The 14,123-nt window shown below is 46.2% G+C and overlaps 1 protein-coding gene across 1 annotated transcript; it reads right to left on the bottom strand.

The window, feature by feature from the left end:
- Positions 1-1,405: 1,405 nt before the first annotated feature.
- LOC142472505 (leucine-rich repeat and fibronectin type III domain-containing protein 1-like protein) lies at positions 1,406-9,448 on the bottom strand. The gene is made up of 2 exons (XM_075579558.1): positions 8,941-9,448; positions 1,406-3,628 (listed from the first exon to the last, which is right to left on the bottom strand). The coding sequence occupies exon 2, from the start codon at positions 3,621-3,623 to the stop codon at positions 2,349-2,351; it is 1,275 nt and encodes a 424-aa protein (XP_075435673.1). The 5' UTR covers positions 3,624-3,628; positions 8,941-9,448; the 3' UTR covers positions 1,406-2,348.
- Positions 9,449-14,123: the final 4,675 nt, after the last annotated feature.

Below are 14,123 nucleotides of genomic sequence, written 5' to 3'. Positions count from 1 at the left end.
TTCCATATCAAAGGAAAGCAGCTACTCTGTATCATACAAAACTCTACCGTGCTAGAGAGGCATGCCAGGCATTGATGAGTACTGGGTATAACCTTCCAGGACAGAGGCGGGGTAATTAACGTTTGTTAGCTGCTCAAAAGGAGAAATATCGCTGAAAACATGCCCCAAATATCCTAATGTTTCCTGGGGGTTTTCTGAGACTTGTGACTGTGCTCACAAGGGGTATTTGTATTTGCTGTACCTACGGCGGAGGGTGTTTGTCACTTTATTACCCGGCATAACTGTATATAATGTGTGGGTGAAACCTATACCAACCTCACATTGCACAGCCAGCCTCACACTGTGAGCTCTTACTCAGCTCTCACTGATTTGGAGTCAGTGTTGCATATTTTTTAGCATCAATGTCTTATAGACTTCAGTCTCACTGATAAAAATCAGAGCTTTTTCATAAAAATACACTTATTTGGCCCAGAACCTCCAAGTCTCCCTGATTCTCGTCCTTGAAGGTCGACCTCCCTGTGTACAGTTTAACTTATACTATTATTGCCCTATGTGATATACAGCTTTTTCTAAAGCTCTGTTTATTAGGGTCACGGAGAAGCCTTTTCTTCCCTTGCAATTTAATGAATTATTTTGGCTCTCAGAACGGTGATATCCAAATGTCCTTCAATTTGTTATGTTCATTCTTGGGAAGTTGAGAAGAAGCTATCACGTGATGGTAGACACAGAAGCTGCCCACCTCCCATCACATGCAACAATTACAATTAAAGGAGCAATATCATTCTAAATGTTTTTTTAACATGGGTTTGAAGCAGGGGGTCTCCGAAGCTGAACCCCAGTATGCTCCTGGGACCCCCTGCTTTCAGAGATACTTACCTCCGAAGGGGGTGCCGGTGACATCACGGCTTCCTATTGGCCTGTAGGGTGTGGGGTCTTTGAAAAGCATCTGATCCCTGCTACAGCGAGCCAGGGTGGCTTCCGGCGCCCCTACTGAGGTAAGATCTCCGGAAGTAGGGGGTCCTCGGAGCTGAAATTAACGGGGTTCCGCTCCAGAGACCCCCTGCTTCAAACTCATGTAAACAAAAACAAAAAAGAGTTGCCTGCTTGGATTGCCTGTTATAGGACGGCTCCCCATGTGATAACTAGGTCCCATACAGTATTAGCTTATCACATTCAGCCCTGGGCTAATAGACTCACACTGATACAGAGCGCAATGATATGTTAGAGACTTCTTAATGATAAACTGCGTTCTCCATAATTAGCAAACCTTCCAAATGAAGCAGAGTTTTAAACCTTTCCCCTGGACTGTTAAATACAACAACAGAGCAGACACAGTGAAATAATTATTCAATAATTCAACACACAACATAAAATATTGTATTCATTACATATATTAAAGAGGCAATCTATGTTTAAGCAGGATGCATTTCCTAGCAGACTAAATGTAGCACTGTTGTAATAGGCAAAGCACATAGTAATAAAGGCATAAATACACTTAAATCAGTGCTTTAATAAACTCGCCACCAGTCAGTTACACGCTGTTCTGCTACTACCACAAAACCACATTTACTGGAAGCATAAGGGACAAAAAATTGGGCGGAGCAGTGCTATAACACGCCTGGAAGGCCCATACGCTTTACTGGACTGTAAGGCGTATTGTGGTATTGGACGGTGTCTAATGGAAAAGCTTTGCTTAGTGAATATGGCCCATTATCTTTAGTGTTATAGAAAAAAAAAAGGCTACTCTATCGATATTTGTTTAATTAACATGTTTGGTAGAATTGATTGGGTGATAAGAATTGGATCAGTTGCAGTGTTACATAAAATTGTTATGGAAAAATAAAAGGCACCTCCAATTTAAATATATTGTATAACGGTATTACGTAGAATTGAAGCCTCCATTTACACGTGTTTCTCACGTGACCTCACTAACGACGCGCTTGTACTTTTTTTGGTAATCATTACGGCATATGCAACCTCCTACTTTTAGTCATCACCTGAAAGGCCAGTATTCTCTTTAATAAGCTTTCTAAAGAAGAGACCGGTGAGGGGTTAACACCTATCAGGGCCTTTTTTGCTTTAGCAAAGGTGGCTCAATCAGTAGCTCAGTCAATGACTGAGCCACCTGTGTTGAAGCAGGGATAGTCTTAAAACCTGACCTGTTGGTGGCCCTTGAGGACAGGAGTTGGCCATCCCTTGCATTAGAAGATATGATAGCCCTTGGTGAACATGGATTCATGGCTCGTTGCTTCTCAGTCATGGCTCACCACTCCTGTACAACATTGGTGATCAGGATATAGAAGTACAATGGTACTTATAGTGATGCTATAGTGGTACTTTTAGTGATGCTATAAATGGGGCATTGGCTGTGGGTTTTCAGGGACAGACAATATGTTAGGAGTGTCAACAAAGTGGGTAAACTCAAAGCCAGTGCTGTGTTTTTCCTTAACTCGTTTAAAAACAATCAGCAACATGTAAACCAAGAAGAAGCATAGAGGTAATGACAGAATTACAATAAATATTATCAGTAGTATCAAAGAAGCCTTCTTTGCTGCTCTGTTGGGCGTTATCAGGTCGGTTGTGAAGGTTGTGCTACTATTCGGGACTACCAAGAGTCTTGTTAGAGCAACTGCAGAGCCTTCTGTGTTCGTAGCCACACAAACATACAAACCTGAATTACTGGGCCATACTCGGGTTATAATTAACATCCCATTGCTAATGGAGAACTGTGGGGTGGAGGGGGTGGCCTCCTGTCCTGTTGGGAGTAACCAACTCAGTGTAGGCAGTGGCAAACTGTTTGCAGAGCATGGCAACACTACAGAGAGAGATTGCTTCACGTATATTTCTTGATATGGGTCAATAAATGTTGGTGTAGAGCAAGTGGGAACGGTGGTTCCTTCAGTGATTAATAGAGCTTTTGGTGTTATGGACTTGGCAAACCATTGATTTTCAGTGAGTTCTACTCCTCTGAACCGGCATTCACTGGTAAGGTTGTTCCCTACCAGGCTTATTTGTAAGGCCGAATAGTTGCTGAAGGTTTTGAACCAGAGGGGAGTGACGGTTTTTAAATCGTTGTGATCTAGATTCAGCACAGATAGCTGTAGTAAGCTCTCAAATGCCTGATTCTGAATGAGACCAATCCTGTTTCTCGAGAGATTCAACACACTCAGGTTTTTAAGACCACTAAACATTTGGCGATGGATCGACCTCAGGTTGTTGCTACTTAAGTCCAAATGCTGAATGTGTAGGTCTTGGAAAGCAAGATGGTGAATATTTGCCGAACTCAAGTTCAATTCATTCAGAAACAGACTCTTCAGCTTGGTAAGGCCAACAAATGCATAAGCATCAACATACGTGACTGCGGTTCTTGTGATAGTTATTTCTTCCAGTGTGTTGCAATTCTGAAAGGTTTGTTTGGTAATATCCAGGCTTGGGCAGTTTTTTAAACTTAGTTTGGTGGCGTTGTCATACCCGATGATTGGGATGTGCAAATATTGCTCTGATTCACAACAGTTAATGGAAAATGCACCACAGTTGCATCCTGTGGGACAACTGCCACTCTCTACACTTCTGGAATGAATTATTAATGGTAGAAACACGAGACACACAAATAGGGAATCCATGAAACCTAAAAGGCAAAAGGTAGCGTTAGAAAATTCAAATATGCATAATAATAATAATAATAATAATAAGTCTTACCACATAGTGACAAAGAACGTACAGTAGTGCTAATCACAAAATGTTTCAACCCGCTGCCCAGCAGAGCTTGCCATCAAGTTGATGGGCGCTATAGAAATACAATGTCTTCACTCAAGGTCAGAAGGAGCAAACAGTCGGAATCCAACTAGGTTTGCCCACCTCACATGGACCTTCTCCTAATCTATCACTTATTGTAGTACAAGTCACCAGCAGATGAGAATGCATAGAGTACAATACAAATTATGTAGACACATGTCAAAAAATCTGGGGTAACGGTCCTTATTTAGCCATTTACATATCAAGGTCAAGGTGTTTATGGCGAATTAGTAAATATGGGTCCATATGACTTGTTCAGATATTCCTATAATATTGTCCTTTTAACATTCTATCCACTAGCTTCTTTGAAAAAAATGATAAGCAATGTGGTGAGACTAGCATTAAAGGTATATGGGTTTAGTATATTGGCAGACAAATACATTGCAAACATTATTCCCTAGTTAGGTTGGAAAATATAAATACCCAGCTATCGCCATGTTGTTTATAGAAAGAAGATTGGATATACAGTATGTAGCCATGTATCCTCTTGGCTACTGATCTACCCTGCCTAACACATACAGTAAGCCCTGGTACCAGTGCAGGCAGTGTTAGGGTTAATCCGGGTTTTCCCCTGCAGTAAGCAGCTCCCTTGAGTGACACGGGGGGCGGGCTTGAGGTATGTGTGCTGCCCTATCAGGGGCTCAGACATAAGACCTTCCCCCTGGGTATAAAAGGGGCTGCAGATCCAAATTCTAGTTCTGTTCAGTAGGAGTTCTGGTTGAGTTCAGAGTGTTGGAGAGGCCCTCTCCCTCAGGGGAGTGGGGTACTACCCCTTATTCCGCCAGGGAATAAGGGAGCTAAGGATAGACTCTTGGGGCCTCAAGCTCCCTGGGTTGAGTCCAGGGACCCATGCAAGAAGTGTACATGCTGGTATGCTGTTGGAGAATAAAGAACCCTCCTATGTTTTATACTCCTGCCTGAGACTGCAGTTTATCAGGGGGAGTGCAAGAGGGTTCTCCTGCAGGGACAGCACCCAGTTCTGCTGGGGCGTGCTGGGGATGGAGGCGCTGCAACTGTAAGAACTAAGAGAAAGCCTAAAGCCTGTCCTGTCTTCCCCACTACCATCGGCGGACACTCAGCATATCCTGTAAGCCTAGCAGGTGAGCAGCACAACAACACCAGGTAACAGTGAGATCTCCCAGAGGGTGGGGGAACACCTGTTACAGGTATATGTTGTGTCGCCTTCTCCGTAAGCCAGGGGGGGGCTCAACTCCAGTCCTCAATCCCCCCCAACAGGTCAGGTTTTCGGGATATCCCAGCTTCAGCAGAGGTGGACGGAGCCTCTGATTGAGCCACCTGTGCTGGAGCAGGCACTTACTGAGACACCTGTGTTGAAGCAGGGACTGACTAAGCCAACTTTTATGTCTGAAGCGCTCTTCCCCATTATGTGTTATATTATTATGTCCCGCGTGTTACTGCTGTGACGCGCTGTGTTTGTACATAAATGGCGCTATATAAATAAAGACAGACATACATTTTAAATGGTGGAGCAGATTTTTAAACAGGTCTGAATCTGACCACCCTATATAGTAAGAAGTGGGGTAATGCACAGTGAATGGAAGTCAAGGTGTTATTAACCCTGCGTTACCCCACTTTTAGCGACATTTACGGTGCCCTGAGAGAAATACAGGAGGTAGGCTGAAGGTGATATTTTTGGTTTAATGCTCCAGAGTTGGGCATTGTGCTATTATATAAATAATTGGTGGCTCACTTGGCTTATCAAATACTGGCCAGAGATCAAAAAGCATAAATGGATATTACCATTGTAAAAACTGTCTGCAGCCCAGAACTGCACTGTGGCTGATTAAAAGTCTGAAATGAAAGAATCATTTAAGTGAGGTCAAACCGATAAAAAAATAATGAAGCTGAAGAGGAATAAAAAAAGTATCAACTGTGGAATAAACACGTCAAAGAGATCAACTGCTGCCCACACCGGGGCAATAGCGGGTTTGGTGCAAAAGTTGACCGAATTTGACTGTGGTCAAATAATTAGAGGTCAAACAGACAATATTTAACTCATCCCCCTCCACCTCCACTCATCCCCCTCCTCCATCTGTCAGCCCACTAATATTGGGTTGGAATCCATCACATGGTTATCACAATAACCCTTAAACGTTTCGACAAAACAATCCTCCTCTGATAAGAGGATATGCCTCTTAATTAAGCATCAGGAGCTCTCCTTGACGTCCAGGTCTTTGAAAATAAAACAAATCACTCACGTGACTCAATAGCGTGAAGGCGTGTGGCTTTTAAGGTGGTTTTTGACAAATTTCTCTGCAAATTAAAAGGCTCAACAACAAAAACAGCGCAGCGGGGGGTGGAGATGTGGAATTTGACTAATTAGTACATCAGCCCTGTCAAATGAGGTGATATAAGATTGTGCGCGATATTAATATATATTTATAAAAAAAATAATAATCTTCATTGTATCAGAAATTGTATATTTAAGCTTCCAGCGTTTATTGGGCAGAGGGCTCCAGGAGAAGCCCCCGCCTCTTCCATTCGCTAGGGCAGTGTCGGAGAACATGATTATCCTGCGTTCAGGCTGCGGCCACGCTGCCGTGGAGCGCGCTCATGCTTGAGAGCGTGACGTCACCAACTCTCCAAGCATGAGCGATGGCTGTCCTGCATAACACTTTAGAGCAGGAGTGGGGGGAGGGGGGGGTGACAGGGAGTGGTATTTAAGGGAGGGGGCATGTCATTGTCTGGATCATGGCTGTGTCTCTGTGTGTCGGCGTCCCTCCATTTTCTCTCCCCCCCTTCCCTCCTCTCTGTCCCCCCTTCCCTTCTCTCTGTCTCCCCCCTTCCCTTCTCTCTGTCTCCCCCCTTTCCCTCTTTCTCTCCCTTACCCTCTCTCTCCCCTTTCCCTCTCTCTCTCCTTTACCCTCTCTCTCCCTTACCCTCTCTCTCCCCTTTCCCTCTATCCCTTACCCTCTCTCTCCCCTTTCCCTCTCTCTCTCCCTTACCCTCTCTTTCCTCTTTCCCTCTCTCCCTTTCCCTCTCTCTCTCCCTTACCCTCTCTCTCCCCTTTCCCTCTCTCTCTCTTTTACCCTCTCTCTCCCTTACCCTCTCTCTCTCCCTTACCCTCTCTCTCCCCTTTCCCTCTCTCTCTCTCCCTTACCCTCTCTCTCCCCTTTCCCTCTCTCTCCCCTTTCCCTCTCTCTCTCCCTTTCTCTCTCTCTCCCCTTTCCCTCTCTCTCTCTCCCCTTTCCCTCTCTCTCCCCTTTCTCTCTCTCACTCTTAATTAGGCTTCTTCAGCCCCTGGGAGAGAGACAAAGTCAAGAAGGAAGCAGCAGGTCGGCCATGGGAAGGGCACAAACTTCCACCCGTCAGTTAGCCCGGGCATCTCCCACGTTGGGCTGATTTCTTTTGCCAGGAAGGAGAAGTCTTGCCGGCTCTAAATTGGCAGACCACCATATAATACCAAGTGGCAGCTCCATACGAGTTTTCTTTTTTAGCCTCCATTTTTGTTACCCGGGGGGGGGGTGGGGGTGGGGGGGGGGGGTGGGCGGTATCCTCGAGTCAAACGTTACAATTGTCACATCTGGGAGTCCCCAGTTCCCGGGATATTTACCTGAATTTGCCGGCGGTTAAATCTTCCATCTGACAAATCGGGAATATAGGTGACTCGATGTGGAGATTGGCGCTCAATCGGTCATAATGACTGAGCCACTGATTGAGCCACCTGTGCTGAAGCAGGGATATCCTGAACCTGACCTGTTGGTGGCCCTTGAGAACTGGAGTTGGCCGTCCCTGGGTTTGAACATCACCATACAGCAGGGGGCTCAACTCCAGTCAAACCCCCCCAACAGGCCAGGCTTTCAGGCTATCCCAGCTTCAGCACAGGTGGATCAATAAGTCCCTGCTTCAGCACATGTGGCTTACACCTGTGCTGAAGCTGGGATATCCTGAAAACCTGACCTTTTGGGGGTGGGAGGGGGCTTGAGGACTGAGCACCCCTGCCATAGATGTCAGTCTCAAACAAAATGTAAATGCAAAAACTTTTTTCCAGACAAAAAGTAAATAGCAAATTATTGGGGAATTAAAACAACGCAAAACAAACATTTTTTGTTGTTGTTGACCAGACATTAATTCCAGCGCTGTCTCGAGGCAGAGAAAAGCGTTTCTCCCGCTGCTGGAAAATGGTCCAGATAACAGATCATACTTTTTCTCCGATGCTCCCACCCGCCTCTTTGTTCTGTTATAATTTAATTGGGTCACTCCGAGTCGCACAAGGCAATTATTCCTTTAACTTGTGAGGCAGGAGGACAGTTTGCGAGGACCCCTCGTACAGTATCTGAGCCCTAGATCACAAAGGCAATCAGTTTCCCGGGCAAAGGTAGTGAAAGGAGAGAGTCTGCAGTACATCACCCTTCTCCCCTCCAATGCGAAACGACAAGAAACCTCGTGACGGATCAAAAAGGAGACGACATTAAGGATAATGGGAGCAATTTCAGGTGCTTACATTGTGTGCGCAGTGTCACAATATGACAAAGTAATGGAACTCATGCATACTTCCCACCAACGCCAACAATAGTGCGACTGCCACGGGTATGAGCTCGTGCGCCTACTTCCGATGGCTCCTCAGTGATGTTTAGCACTGTATTATTTCTAGAAAACTAGCTCATAAAACAACTCACCTGGAAATACTAAAAACTATAAAAAAACGTGTCTTTCGGAACCCTATAAATCTGAAACCCCCCCCCCCCACATTTCCGGTTAGAACTTGACAACTCTGCCATGATTTTGGGTTGAATTATATTTCTTTCAAAGTTTCATAAAAAGGCAGAATATTTTAAGTGTTAAGACGGTATCAGGTGGTAAGAATAGTATGCATCAAATTCCTGAACTGCCCATTTTGGCGTGGGATGGAAGTATTTTCCGGTCCGTGGATCAAAATCTCAGTTCAAGGCACAGCACCATTATTACTATTATTATCTATCATTTATATTATTATTACTATTTCAATGTTCTGCTGGCGTCCAAAGTAAAACGCCTGCTAGTCCTATAATTTACTGCCACTCACTCCGAGGAGCGTACGCGTGGTTGCGGATTACCGGAGGGTCCATGGTGCTCCGGTGCCGCCGTCCCTCCGGCAACCAACAGGTTAACCCGTTAAAGGAACGAAAAATGGATTTGACGTACCTAGCGCAACTTTTTGACAGCAGCCTCAGTCTTGGTAAATGGAAGCCCGATGGTATATTTTTCCAAGATAAATATGGCGCATATTTTTTCCTCACGTTGGTTTCGTTCCACGTTTGCAGCCGGGGGATTTTGAAAACACAAACCCCATACGCGTCATATATAAAATCCTACTACTTTCCATGGGATTTCTCTGACATTGACGAACCCCACCCTCGTATTATACCAGCTTCCTTCTTTTGTGGCACCTGGGACACTTTGATAGAGACACCCCGTTGGGTTCTTTGGTACCCCCGCTCTGATAGCTCCCTAATATACTGTAAGGACATAGATGGAAGATCACTTACAGGTCTCTGTAGCATCCGATAAACAGGCTTCTGAACTTCACCTGCATTGGTAAACAAGAGCAGACGGATCTTGCAATGGAATTCTCCTGGGACTTGCGCTGGGTTAAGATGTATCATTACACAGTGTGCACTGCGTTCACAGCCTGTATGTATTATTGCTTCTTATTTTTAAATGCCCCAGCCAATCAGATTATTTGGTTTGGTGGTGTAAATCCCATGGATTTCATGGTTTAGAAAGGCCTTCTGATCCTACCTCTTCTCCCCTCGAATCTTCAATGGATTCTACCATTTAAAAAAAATAAATAAAAAAAATCAAGGTAGGTTAATGTCATTTAATTAATTCTCAGGGGTAATTTCTCTGACAGATGCAGCTTACTATGCCTGTGTACTTAACCCTTGCCTGACATTGGCGACCTGCAACGCATTTCGGAGCAAGGGAAGGGGTTAAAAGACATTGACGCCCCCCCGTCACCCCCTCTCCCCCAAAAAAGAATGGGAACAAAATACATTTATCTTGCTTGTTATCCTAATCGCTTCATTGTCAAATCCTCCATTGTTTTTTTTGCTTTGAAGAAATATTGACAATATTATATATATATTTTTTATGGGCACAAAAAGAATGGCCGCCACTGTCATGTGACATTTTCCTTCTTATTATTATCGTTTATTTATAAAGAGCCAACCTATTCTGCAACGCGGTACAATGGGGGTACAGAGTTATGCATATTACATTAACAGTGACATACCAAGTATGGACAGACAAGGTAATGAGGAACCTGCTCTAGAGGGAATAAGGGGCAATGGTGAAACTAAAGGAAAAGTGGCTGCTCATTGTGGGACGGAGTATATATCAGGATGGAGTATGGGCCAGCCAGACAGCTAATCCCATTAAGGTTTGAGTGTTAGGCGGTGTTACATGGTGTGGAGTTTAGTCCCAATAGTGGTGGGGGAGTTGGATGTTAGAGGTTTGCCAGGCAGGCTTCCCGGGAAAGGTGAGTTTTTCAAACTCTCTCGGCTTGAAAAACTAAAGCAAAGAAATGACACGTGAGACTGAAGAAGAACATGGATGTTTGATACACGTGGTATAGTGTTTGCACCGGTATTGCGCGGGTTGTGCAGCTGTCCACCATAGATTAGGAATGGAATTAGGATTCCTCGGTCTTGGGTCCCAAAATGTTCCATAAACATCTTGGCTTTCTTCTTCTCGTTTCCAGGACTGGAGCCGATGGAATTCGAATGGAAGACAATACAGACATTATGATTACTACGTGGGGACAGGGGTTACCTTTCCTAATGTTCAGTGTATTACTGCTGTAACACGTAATGTGCATGGATGGTGCTATTCAAATAAACAGGAACATATATACATATATACATACATACACACATACATACACACATACATACAAACATACATACACACATACATACACACATACATACATACACACATACATACATACACATACATACACACATACATACACACATACATACATACACACATACATACATACACACACACATACACACATACACACACACACACACACACACACACACACACACATACATACCAATGTCACTCCTACATGTACAGGGTTACTAAAATAAGCTGCGATGTAGCTGGATTTTATTTGGGTCCGTTTGTCAATGTAGAGAACAGGGTTTTAATGCAGCGCTTTGGGTTTTGGATCAGGGATATATAAGAACAGATTCTTACATCTGATGTAGAATGTTACATTTACACCCGCTTCAGATACGGACTGATTTTGTTGGGGGCAAATAAATGGGGAAAAAGAATGGTGTAGAGACACAAAATGTGATACATCTCATTATAATCTGTGCGCCATGTAACTCCTCCTACTGACTCTCCCCAAGGTGCAAGCTCGGGCAGAGACGCAGAATGTGATACATCTCATTATAATCTGTGCGCCATGTAACTCCTACCTAACTCCTCCTACTGACTCTCCCCAAGGTGCAAGCTGGGGCAGAGACGCAGAATGTGATACATCTCATTATAATCTGTGCCCCATGTAACTCCCCCTAACTCCTCCTACTGACGCTCCCCAAGGTGCAAGCTGGGGCAGAGACGCAGAATGTGATACATCTCATTATAATCTGTGCATCATGTAACTCCCCCCAACTCCTCCTACTGACTCTCCCCAAGGTGCAAGCTGGGGCAGAGACGCAGAATGTGATACATCTCATTATAATCTGTGCACCATGTAACTCCCCCCAACTCCTCCTATTAACTCTCCCCAAGGTGCAAGCTGGGACAGAGACGCAGAATGGGATACATCTCATTATAATCTGTGCCCCATGTAACTCCCCCAACTCCTCCTACTGACTCTCCCCAAGGTGCAAGCTGGGGCAGAGACGCAGAATGTGATACATCTCATTATAATCTGTGCACCATGTAACTCCCCCCAACTCCTCCTACTGACTCTCCCCAAGGTGCAAGCTGGGGCAGAGACGCAGAATGTGATACATCTCATTATAATCTGTGCCCCATGTAACTCCCCCCAACTCCTCCTACTGACTCTCCTGGGGCAGACGGGGCAAAATGAGAGAAATTGCGTTGATACGCAGATCCCACTGTATTACGGGCTTCACAGCCGCAGTCTCACCAAGCTAACCATGTCGCCAAGATAGATAAACCCTGTGCTAGACTTCATTGGCTGACTAATAAGAGCTAAAATAAACCAAGCTCTGGATGACCTGGGGTCGCACACGGACAGGACACGGAACCAGTGATGTGAATGTGACAGAATCCGGTGTAATGTCAGTGAGAATAATTTGGGAGGCTGTTTTGATGTCCTCCTTGTTCCCTGAACCATCCTTTGACCTAATTTTCCAACACATTATAGTGAGAAAAAGAAATCAGTTGAACAACTGAAGGGAAAAGAAAAGCAATGTGACCGTATCATTCCTGGCACTTATATTTCACAGAGAAACGTCCACTTTCTGGGATTCGCTCTGTGTCACTTAATCTGCTCAACTCTCCCTCTCATCCTCCCTCTCCCCTTTCTCTCTCATCTTCCCTCTCTCCTCCCTCCCTATCTCTCTTCTCCCTCCCTCTCCCCACCATCCCTCTTTCTCTTCTCCCTCCCTCTTTCTCTTCTCCCTCCCTCTTTCTCTTCTCCCTCCCTCTTTCTCACTTCCCCCTCTCTCTCCCCCTCCCTCCCTCTCTCTCTCTTCCCTCCCTCTCTCTCTCTCCCTCCCTCTCCCTCTCTCTCCTCCCTCCCTCCATCTCCCTCTCTCTATTGTCCCTCCGTCTCCCTCTCTTCTCCCTCCCGCTCTCTCTTCTCCCTCCCACTCTCTCTCCTCCCTCTCCTCCCTCTCTCTCTCTCCCCCCTCCCTCTCTCCCCTCCCTCTCTGCCTCCCTCTCTCTCTAACCTCCCTCCCTCTCTCCTCCCTCCCTCTCTCCTCCCTCTCTCCTCCCTCCCTCCCTCTCTTCTCCCTCCCTCTCTTCTCTCTCCCCTCCCCCTCCCTCTCCCTCCCTCTCTCCTCTCTCTTCTCTCTCCCCTCCCCCTCCCTCTCTGCCTCCATCCCTCTCTCCTCCTTCCCTCCCTCCTCCCTCCCTCTCTCCTCCCCCCCTCTCTTCTCCCTCCCTCCCCCTTCTCCCTCCCTCTCTCCTCTCTCTTCTCCCTCCCTCTCTCCTCTCTCCTCTCCCTCCCTCTCTCCTCCCTCTCTCTCCTCCCTCTCTCCTCTCTCTTCTCCCTCCCTCCCTCTCTCTCTCCTCCCTCCCTCTCTCCTCCCCCCTCTCTTCTCCCTCCCTCTTCTCCCTCCCTCTCTCCTCTCTCTTCTCCCTCCCTCTCTCCTCTCCCTCCCTCTCCCCCTGTTTCTATAGTTACAGAAAGCTATGAAGTTTCCTGCTATGACCAATCTCTCACTAATGAAAGCGCGCCTCTGCATCCCCGTGGAATTGAGCGCTGTTATAAACACCGCTCCTATTTAAAAAAAAAAAAAAAATGCATCTTATTGCGTTTCTAATGAGCAGGAAGGGACCTGTGGGCTGCTGGGGATGGAAAATCCAACGGAGAATTCGGAAAACGTTATTACACGTAAAGAAAACTCCCAGCACCCCTTAGTGACAGGCAGCGACTGTGCACGGAAGTAACCCAATTATACCTGTATCAGACTGTCTGACACCCTTGTTTATAATATATATAGATGTTATTGCGGGTTACGGCCATAATTGACGCGTCACGGTTAGCAAATCGGGCGATTTGGCAACTCCAAATCCCCGGTGAAATTGTATGGCAAATGACTCAATAACGCAAATCGCCCAGTAAAACGCGCATCCGCGGCTCCTGTTTTTAACCCTTTTTTAGGCTGAGGGGCATTGCTGGAGCACCGGTAAAAGTGTCCTGGGCTCGGCAGCTCCGCGGGCTCCCAGTCAGGCCGAACATCCGCGTTCGGACACCGAGCCTCCACGTGACGCTGCCCCCCCCCCCGAGATCTCCCCGTTGCAGAGCCCACCCTGGCCTCTGTCCGCCAACGCCGGCTCAGCTGCCCGGGAGCCCCGGTCCGACACTCGGCCCTGGGAAAGCTTGGGCCTGACTGTTATTGATCCCTGAACTCCCACACTGGTTCATTAAAAGATATACAGTAGCACCATACTAATCACCACTCGTAACCCCTCCCTTGCCCCGTGGACATACAGTGGACGTAACGAGGTCCGGAACACTAGTGGCTTTATGATGACCCGTACGTCATGGCACAATGCTTGTTTTTGAGCGGTAGATCTCAATTAATACCCTACAGCAGGGGTACGCAAACTGGGGCCCACCAGTCAGGGGGGGGCGCAGCAGTTATAGAGGTCCCGCGCTCTCC

The sequence above is a fragment of the Ascaphus truei genome, chromosome 22 (genome assembly GCF_040206685.1).
Source record: "Ascaphus truei isolate aAscTru1 chromosome 22, aAscTru1.hap1, whole genome shotgun sequence".
Taxonomy (NCBI): Eukaryota; Metazoa; Chordata; class Amphibia; order Anura; family Ascaphidae; genus Ascaphus; species Ascaphus truei.
Note: the sequence above shows the minus strand (reverse complement) of the source record. Positions and strands in the feature narration are given on the sequence as shown.